A 10,121-nucleotide genomic window follows, 5' to 3' on the forward strand; every position below is an offset into this window, starting at 1 on the left:
TCCTTTATCCTTTAGTTATTTAAATTCTCCAGGGCCACTATAAATATTGGGATAAATTCTACATTCCTTATCTTCCAGTAGAGCCTATTTGTCATTCTACTGATAAATCTCCCTTACCTCCCCTAACGTTCAACCATTGCCCATTATTCTTTTGTTCTCTTAAAAACACAGGGAACACATTTTCCCCTTTGGATTTTAAGGCCTAAGCCATTATGTTTTTCTCCAGCTGTTTACAACTTCTCCAGCGATACCTATTTCAACACATACCATGCTTTGTAAGGCTTATCTCACCCAGGACATTTCAACCTAGTTAGTCACACTCCGGCATTAAGTACAGTGTAAACGTTACTAAGAACTCCATGGTACTCACTCCTCGAAGGGAAAAAGACATGCGTGCCTGTGGGTTTCTTTCCACTTTTGCCAATACTTATTTGGGAAGCTACTTCTATGCAGCCAAAAAGATTTGATTACAAAGTACTTGACTATAATTATTGAACATCATTAACATGTTATTTTTCTATTGGTGCTGACAGAAAATACCAGTAGCTGTCCCACCTAGCATCTATTTGTCTGGCATCAGACAGGTGAAGAAATAAAAACTCTTTTCAACTGACTGGCCCAGCTCACCATAAAGCTCTCTGGCTTCATATAACCTAAACATATTCCATAAATGCTAAGTAATCAAATTGCAGATAAAACTTAAAAGCAATCCTAACATGTGGTGACTTTTAGTTTAGGCATTAACTGAAAATCACAGTATTTAGCTAGTCTTCTGAGGTGGGGATTCTTAACGTGGGGTCAACAGGCAGAATTCTGTTTCAGAGTTGGGGTGGGACTTTCCCTTGCACAACTAGAGGCGTGAGGGCATCACTTTATCAGGCAGGCCAGGTGAGCACGGGAGTCATCAAGAACCTACACACAATCAACCTGATCACATTCAAATCATTGGAGTCAGTACTTTTTTTTAAAAAAAGCGAAACAAATACAAAGACAGTGGGAATAATCTTATTATATACATCCTCTTTATGGCAATAATCTCTAAGAACTATCAGCAGCCTCAGGACTTCTTTTTTTATGATTCTTTTTAAGATAACAGAAATCCAAGATGCTGTGTTTATGCTAATATTAATTTTAAATAAGTTATTAAGGATAAAAAATATTAAAAAGCAGAACATAACAATTTCTCTCAAAGTCTATCAAGAACTCTATCATTTCACAAAGGATACAAGCCGACTGGCGACCCACCAGACTTGACTTAAATACCAGGAGAGATTTCGCAACAAAAATACTCATGGGCCATTACTGACATAACCTCAACACAGTATGATAGATCATATCACAGCACTAATGTGTATCACACTTAAAAAACACAACACTGTGAAGTATCAAAGAAAACATGAAGACCGCGAGCCTCAGCAAACAACAGTCTTGTTCTGAAAATGGAACTCTTTCTGAAGGATGTTCTCCTATTGAACGAGATCCGATCAAGCTGCAGGCTAAACACGTCCAATGCGCCCACAGGCCAAGATGCTCAAGCTATCCCCCGGTTCACACCTAAACAAGATGATGATGAACGGCTATCATCAAAGCAAATACCGGGAATGAACAAAAGCTTCCGCCTCTCGCCTCATCAGTGTCACAGAAACCTGAATCTGAGGTACACATTTGTATCACTCTTCACAACTTTAAAGACAATGTAAACAACTTTACACAGATTTTTCTTGTTCCTCTCATCACTGTTAGGACATCCATTTTATCAGGCAGGCAAGAGTGATGAGAACTGAGTTCATGTCAGTTGCCTCACAAACCAGTGACCAATAATCACTAAATTCTGATAGTTATCTTGAACCTAGAGTAACAGTAACGCAACAAAAATCCTAATATTTGCTTTCTAGTCCATAACCTAACAACTTCAAAGTAAAAACTTTTCATTTAAAAATGTCCTATTTGGATACCTACAGTACACAAAAGAAAGGCAGGTGGGTGGGTTAGGAAATTAATCTGTTAGGGATAATCCAGAACAAACAAATCACCCACGTGGGGCAATCATGGCAGACTCAGAATCAGTTTGAGAAAATGACACAAATCTCAGGAATAACCTTAGTGAAGAGAACCCAGTTTCGTCATCAGATGGACCATCAGTAGATGCTGCTACACAGAATGTGCGCTTACACTCCATGCAAATTGCTCATCTTAGAATACCATCATCCACGACTGAGCACAAAGCCTCTAAGACATTCTCCATCCTTCCATATTTTTATTCCTCATCCCTCAATACTTGCAGCCACTAAATTCTAAAGCACATTTCCCCCCCAAGATCTTGGACATTTGCAAAAGTTAACAACACCCACCAGCTTTTAAACACGTGTTCTGCATCGCTAATATTAACATGCTTTTAGCTCTTCAACAACCACACTTTCAATTTCTTAAAAGCAATGTTTACTATGACTTCACAATACTTTTTTTTCATACTACAAAAAGGCTCAAGGCCATTTTTACCTACATCATACTGTCACTTCACTTCTACCTTTTGATGCAAAAAGAGATTGCACCTAGAACCCAAACCTTCAATACATCATCTCTCTGGAATAACAGAAAGACTCACCCATTTCAGTAAAACATGTTCGGATTTATATATTAAATTTCTATTCTCCCGTACCATTGTGTGCTGCAAAACACAAAGCATTCAACCTACTTTCAAATGAAACAAGCCTAGAAACATAAAATACTGAAAATACACAATAAAAGCACAAGTTCCTAAACCACTGGTTATTTCAGTAACGCCAGTGTTTTACGTAGGCCACGGAAAACTCCAAAAACCCATGACTGGATGACATTAAGTGATATCTCCTTTCTTCAATTTTGTGATTAACAGGACTTTTATTGGTAGTAAACTAGAGCAAACAATCAGAATAATACATATGCAGTATTCAGTACACACAATAAAAGTTAAAGAAATTCAAAACTTTTATGAAACAAAAAACTGGAGAAAAATCATACAGCTTAGAGATACAGTGGAAAAGGTCCTCTCCATCCTTTGTACTCTGTACCCAACAGAACTTACCACACTTACCAAAATCATACAGACTTTTAGTACTGAGTGGTATTTAAGAGGATTAAACACATTTTCTAAGAATCTTGCAAAGATCCTTCAGCTGTTAAAGCTAAAGGGAAGAAAGTGGGGAAAGGAAATTAACTAATATTTTGTAACCATTTTTTTAATAATTTCTTATTTTCCAAACACTGCTTTTATAACAGAAGTGTTTTACACTTGCACAATATTAATTACTTTATTATACATGGAAGCCTGTGGTAGGCTGATTACACAATAAGACTGCAAACAACCAGTGGCACTTTTCTGACGTCAGAAGAGTACATAAGACTGAAACATCACCAAAAGTACATAAAAAACTCATCAGCATAAACATCAAAGTACATTAAAAATATATAATCAAGAAAAATACAATTGCTAAAAAGTGGTTTAGAGCAGAGCCACTGCCTATCAGTAGCTTCCAATGGCAATAAGCGTTCGCAGTGAGTTCTGATGACTTGACAAGATCCCTGTACAATACTGACTGACGCACCCTTTCCCCATGGACGTTCAAGGCTGCAATTTCACAAAGAGGTTCTGATGTCACCAGTACACACAAAGATGTCGTTCTGATGTCATTACTACATTCATCCCTCACATGAGCTACATTACCAGCTGGGATTGCAATCTTCTTAGTACCTGTAGCTCCAAGTACATAGGGCTCTACTACACACGGAAATCAGCATGCGGCTTTTTGTAAGACACACACAAAAAAGGTGGGTGCTTTAGGGATGCTTATTCTATTTGTTTAGTATTTGGATGCCATGAGGCATATGTAAAAGGCATAATCGATTATCTATTGGAATGTAAGTCATTTTAAAACTGAAACTGTCCAGACAGGGAGAAGTGGGGAGAGGGAAGGTCCAGAACTCTTAGGAGGGGAGTTCAGGAACGAGAACACCAGCAGACGTAAGGGTGGACAGGTAACAGCACAGAGAAGAGAACATCTCAGGCCACGTATAATAAATAATGCAGACCCACATCTCGGCATCCTATGTGATTCCAACTCTGGAGCTACCACTGGAACCAACCGCCCTGCCCTCGAAGCAGTAGAATCACTTCATGGAATTACAGCCTTGTTACAGTTAGCGTCAACACAGGGTGCTTTTTTTTTTTCCTTCTCTTATTAAAGCTATCATTCCAGGCTTTGATCAAAGATCCAAGAATATTTGTTCTACCAGGCTGGAATGAATGTGGTTTGGAAGTTCAGAGTACATTTCAAAGCTGCAACAAAATATAGGTAGCCAACAATCTCAGAACTTTGGATCAGCCCAGATGGAGACAGCGATTTGAAATGTTTTTTTACAAATCCCTTACTTAAATGATGAAATGTCTAACATTTCGGCCCAGACAGAGCAATCTGAAATGTTTTCGATCCCTTACTTAAAAGATGAAATGTATATCACACTATCTGTAAGGTGGATATTCCATTACAGCGATAACGTACAGAGTTCCCATGCGTTATTACTTTCCTGAGAGTAAAGCAATTAGAATAACCTTAATCCTAGCAACAAAGATTTTTTTTGTTTGTTTTTCCTTTTAAGCTTTTTGTAGAGTTTTTTGTTTTTGCGTTTAAAACTTTTGGGCTATTCCCTGACAACCTATACATGTAAATTTGATTGCTAAACATTGTCACTTTGAATGTCAAACTATCTTTAATCTATTGATTTTGATTAAAAATCATAATACAAACAGAGCTAAAATCACACTAACAAAATAAACTGAATATGAAAAGTTGCATTGAAAGGGCATTACATTATTCTTAATAGGATCGTGTAGAAACATTCCAATGGCAGTGTTCTCAAAATAAAACAAAATTCCATTCGAGGCCCCCCGGCCTGGCCGCTTGCTGGACCTTACCTGTAACTCTGGCTGGTGGGCGTCTTTACTCGTGTACTACATGGCTCACTCACATCAGACATCATATTTGTATACCCTGAGAAATCTGACACCGAGGTCCTGCCCCTATGGTCCACTTCTCCATTAGAGTTAGTGACAAAGGTCATTGGCACCCTGCTGCCCGACTTAAACTGAGAACCGAACGCTTGTGCAAAGTTCTCGATCTGGTACGTTGTTCTAGGCTCTATGTCTTTCTGAGGATCGATCTGGCTAGCTAACTCCTGAGATGGGATCGGAAAGCTCGTGGAGGACTCCAAGTTTTTCTGTTGTTCCTTCTGGCTGGTCAGTTTCTGAGATGAGGACTGGAAGGCTGATGAAGTCTCTAAATTCTTCTGAGAATCTATCAGGTCGTCCAGCTCCTGGGAAGGGGTCAACTGCTGATGGGCAGCATCCAGAGCAGACAGGTAAAGACCTGGCTGAGATCCAAACAACATCCCAAAAGGAGGCTTTGGCAATGAGGATGGCAACACTGAGGTAACAGACTGGCCGAAACCACACTCCAAAGGAGACGTAGTGTATATCTGTTTCTCTGGAAATAAAGTGTGGTTGTGGAGAGGTGAGGACAAACTGACAAACTGGAAACCGTGCCCGAGGGTAAAACCTGCATTCGTGGATTTCTCAAAAGCCTGCTGGAGGTATTTGGAGTATTCTTGCAACATGCTTGCTTTGTCATTTGAAGAAGTTTGGGTGCTTGGGCTCAAATTCTCTTCTTGAACCAGTTCCGAATGTTCTCCCGAGGTGTGCAAACCCACTCGCGGTTCTGCGATGTCGAAAGGATCCTCCTTCTGGCTTTCGGATTTGCTGGAATACTGATCCAAAATGCTCTGGAGAACCTCATCGGGAATGCCGGACTTGTCGTGACAAGACTTGATTTCAGCATTGAGCGCTGAGGAGTCAATAAGTGACAGTGGCGCCTCATTGTCCAAGACACTGACCCCGGCGGCCTGAATGACCGACTGCTGGGAGACCATGTGGCCCACGTTGATAGAGAAGGCACTGTTGCTGCTGGCAGTTGGTAAGTATCTTCTTTTCTTGGAAAACTGCATGGCATCATCATAATTACTACTGATCTGCCCCTGCTTGCCACCTGCACCCTGGAGGAGACCGATGCTCTCCACACTGCTATTCGACACGACGCCAAGCGAGCCACCTGGCTTTCCCGACAGGGCTTTCTGACCCACCAGGTCTGGTAGCGGGGACACGAAGTTCAGGTAGTTTTTGTCTGTACTCTTCCTGCTGCCTTTCTTGAAGATCAGCTTTGGCACCCTCTTCTGCAGCTCATCTATGCCGGTGCCCATGAGACCACCGCTGGAAGACACGCTGGGCATCTCGACCGTGTAACTCGGCATGTGTATACTGTTGGAAACTTGCGACTCATTGGCCTTCCCAGTCTTGTGTTCCTTGTTTTCAATCGCTATGCTTTTCGACTTCGCTTTCCTCCTCGAGGAACTGGAGTTTCCCTGAGACAACACAGCCAGGCTGCCCACACCGCCGCTGTGGTTGGATGCCCCAGGTTCTGCACCAGCGGCTCCTTTAGCGATGGCTTCCCCACAGGTGCGCCTGTGCTTCAACAGCCTATCAGTCCTTGAAAAATACTGTTGGCAGGTGTCACATTTATATGGCTTTTCTCCACTATGCGTCCTCTTGTGTCTCTCCATGTGGTACTTCTGGATGAACTTCATGCTGCACTGGTCGCACCCAAAGGGCTTCTCCCGACTGTGGATTTTCTCGTGCCTCTGCAGGAGGTATTTCTGAATGAAGCCCATGCTACACTGGCTGCACTGGAACGGCCTCTCTCCCGTGTGAATGAGGACGTGTCTCCGCAGGTGATAGGAGCTCCGGAAAGCAGCGCTGCAGTGGTCACAGATATGAGGTTTCTGACTGGGGCAGAGGACGGCACCTTCTCCATCTCCGACCAAAGAAGGTTTGGAAGATGCGCTTGGCTTCCTCTTGGCTTTAATTCCCTGAGATTCTGGCTTTGGCCTCTTCGCCTTTTTGACGGTCGCGTCCTGCTTTGGCTCCTGGCTGCCATGGTGGTCTTCAGTCCTGCTGCCGCTGCCGCCACCACTGCCGCCGCCGCCGCCGCTGCTGCCGCTGAGTAACACGTCGCGGTGGTGCTGGCCTGGCTGCTGCTGCTGCTGCTGCTGGACGTGCTGGTGGAGAAGGCTGAGGTCCTGGATGACGCCGTGGCTCCCCCCTTCCCCGCCTCCGAGGCCCGGCGAGCGCTCTTCGGCCCCAGCGAACAGCCCCCCGTAGTGGTGGTGGTGATGGTGGTGGTGGGACTGCGGCTGCGGCTCGTCGGGGTCCGCGGGCTTCTCCTGTTTGATGCTAACCAGAGACTGCAAGAAGCCCCAGGAGGTCCTCTGCGGGGGGAAGGCCGCGGCGGACGCCGCCGGCTCCTTCTTGAAAGTCATGTCCGGGGCTGGCGGAGGGGGGGGCTCGGCGGCCGGGGCTGCGGAGGTAGAGGAGGACAACACGCACGGCGGGGGAGGGGCGGCCGAGCCGGCCGGCCGGGTGAAGCTGGTGACCGGGGGCAGCCGGTGGTTGAACATAACCATACCCTGGGGAAAGGTGGGCTCCATGTCCGCTCGCCGGCCGCCGCCGCCGCCGCCGCCGCCGCTGCCGCCGCCGGAGCCGCTACCACCGCTACTGCCGGTCCCACCGCCGCCACTCAGGAGCCCACTGCCGATTTTCATGCCCCGGAGGAGGCCTGGCTGAGGAGAGGGCAGAGGGAGGACGCGGGGTGGGACCGGGCCCCGGGCCGGGACCACCGCAGCGCCCAGGACCCCGCCGCGCCGCCGCCCCGACCGCAGCGCGCCCAGCACCCCGCTCTCCCGGCCCGGCCGCCTCGGGCGCCGGCGCGCCGCGGCCCGGCCACTCGCCCTCGGACCCACCCGCCACACTTACGGGTCCTGCCGCCGCCGCAGCCGCCGTCGCCTCCAGTTAATAAAAATAACGCCGTCCTCTCCACAATGGAATTAAAAGCCTCCCCGGGACTGCGCAGCCGCGGCGCGGTGTCTGCTGGGAACTCCTCGACCCGGCCAAGAGGGGAGCGCTGCCGAGTCAGGGCGCCTGCGCCGCAGCTTCCGCCCGGCCGGCCCGTCAATCACCGGGGCGGTTGGGCGGAGATGGGGCGTGCGGTGCGGGGGCCTGTTGTTGGGGGGCGACCGTCGGCGGGGCTCCCGAGCGCGCCGGCCTGATTGGCGAGGCGCGCGGCGGGGCGGGAAGTTGGGGAGCGGGGCGGGAGGCCCCGTTCTGCGGCGTGGCGTGGCAGTGTCTGAGAACCGGGGCTTGAGGGCTTGAGGACGGGATGACGTCCTGACTGAGGGCCTGCTGCTCCTTGACTTGGTCCAAAATCCAAACCCAGGACCTGGTCGCTTAGGACCGCCCGGCTTGCAAAGCCTTTCCTTTTCTCCCCGTGGAGGGTAGATTAGAAACACTAACCATGCCTCGGCTTTATAGGGGAACCCACTTGGAAACCGCAATACAGGTACCGTTGCAAAAGAAAAAAAAAAAAAGTTGAGTGTCTGCCAACTTACCTGAAGGCTACCTGGAAAAAGCCAGCGTGTGTCATCCAGGCGCGGCAGGCCCGTAAAACACGCCCCCGCACACGCCTCGGCGTCGTCGGGTGCCACTTCAGTCCCCACGCGTCTGTTTGCCACGTGGCATGGCTGCCCTGGCACCTGTGCACCCGGCCCTGCCCCATCGCTGCTGGGACCCGCTTTCCCCAAGTGCAGAACCTCTAGAAACTCCACTAGAGCCCCGCCACCCCGACAGTTTTTGCCATTAGAAGAAAATGAGGAAGTGAAATCTTTAACTCAAACGTCCACAGCATCCAACAGGATTTGTTCTGTGCCCGCCAACGAGTGAACGATCCTGGCTTGTCTAACCAGGCGTACTTACACACCCCAGAAAGTTTTAACCAAAGAGCTGCAAGAGTGGACAGTAGTTTAATAGCAGTGTTTGCTTCAGGAGGTATCATGTACATGTTCTGGGGCTTCTAGTTCTCATGTTTAAATGATGACTCCTCAGAGGAACCACATGTATTGTTTACCAACACCCTGGACCTCTCTGAGCCTGCCTGGAAAAAACAAAAAAAAAACCCTTATGTATTTCTGTAATGAGCATGTTGAGGTCAGAGCTAGTTGCACCTTTCTAAGCCCATGCCGCCAGAGATGAGCGTGCAGCCACTTACACTCGGAAAACTGTCGAGCATGGCGGGATGTCAAAGACGGACAATCCGGAACAACTTGAGGCAGTTGTAAAATATTAGTCATTGCCCGTGAGAAATGATGCTGTCCCTGTATTGAGAGCGTCTGTGGTTCTTGGGAAGCCGGGATGCATATAAGCCAGTCCAAGCATGAAGGGCAGTGGGACACTCGGATGGAAGGCCAACTTTGTTCCTCAGTTATCAAGATAAGAAACCTGTCATTTCTCTCATTCACTCTGTCAGCCAACTTACCTGCGTGTTGTACACCCCATATATCAGGGAGATGAAGAGACCCTGCGGAAGAAGACGGAGGGGGGAGAACTGTTAACGCTCATCATTTCAGCAGCAGGGAGGCCTGAAATCAACTTTCCTAGGAACAGACAAAAGAAGACACACTTCATCAAGGTCAATTTCTTTGCCTATTTTTCAACATTAGAAGCTGTACCTTGAGCATCCATATGATAACTTACAGTGGCTCTGCTCTCCAGTTCTTTACAAAACAAAAATAACATCCCAAGTACAATAGCATTTTAATTAGGAAAATCAGTATAGCAGTCCCTAAGGAATAGTTGGAAAATGAAAAGCATTCAATTCAGAAAAAAAATGTCATCGAAGCAATGATAGAAATAACCTTCAGCAGGAGGATTTGTAAGCAGTGTTTTAGCCTACAACTGGAATATGTTTGCTGCAGTCTTCAATGGGGCAAAAATAGACCAAAAAACATTCAAATGATAAACTTAAGGCAATAAATGTGAATAGTTTTCTAAATAAAGTTAATATGATTTCCCATTAACAGCCGCTAGGAGCTGCACATATCTGCATCTTATTGTACACGTAATGTGTTGCTAAGATCTGCTAGTTACTAGTTTTAAGCTTTAGAAAATGCTTAATTAGAAAATATAAATTCAGCCTCACTCTAAA

At 46.6% G+C, this 10,121-nt stretch overlaps 1 protein-coding gene across 4 annotated transcripts; it reads right to left on the reverse strand.

The window, feature by feature from the left end:
* Positions 1 to 2,860: 2,860 nt before the first annotated feature.
* On the reverse strand, positions 2,861 to 9,504 carry ZNF281 (zinc finger protein 281). 4 transcript variants are annotated; one of them, XM_058668975.1, is made up of 3 exons: positions 9,453 to 9,504; positions 4,952 to 7,704; positions 2,861 to 3,164 (listed from the first exon to the last, which is right to left on the reverse strand). In XM_058668975.1, the coding sequence occupies exons 2-3, from the start codon at positions 7,684 to 7,686 to the stop codon at positions 3,152 to 3,154; spliced, it is 2,748 nt and encodes a 915-aa protein (XP_058524958.1). In that variant the 5' UTR covers positions 7,687 to 7,704; positions 9,453 to 9,504; the 3' UTR covers positions 2,861 to 3,151. The 4 variants fall into 4 exon arrangements, with proteins under 4 accessions (XP_058524958.1, XP_058524957.1, XP_058524956.1 ...); XM_058668974.1 differs by lacking the exon at positions 9,453 to 9,504 and adding an exon at positions 7,898 to 8,263 and having other exon boundaries at positions 4,952 to 7,700; XM_058668973.1 differs by lacking the exon at positions 9,453 to 9,504 and adding an exon at positions 7,898 to 8,262.
* Positions 9,505 to 10,121: the final 617 nt, after the last annotated feature.

Source organism: Ochotona princeps, chromosome 10 (assembly GCF_030435755.1).
Source record: "Ochotona princeps isolate mOchPri1 chromosome 10, mOchPri1.hap1, whole genome shotgun sequence".
Taxonomy (NCBI): domain Eukaryota; kingdom Metazoa; phylum Chordata; class Mammalia; order Lagomorpha; family Ochotonidae; genus Ochotona; species Ochotona princeps.

Coding starts and splice junctions, on each gene's coding strand:
- ZNF281 (XM_058668975.1), bottom strand. CDS start 7,686: ATGAAAATCGGCAGTGGGCTCCTGAGTGGCGGCGGTGGGACCGGCAGT.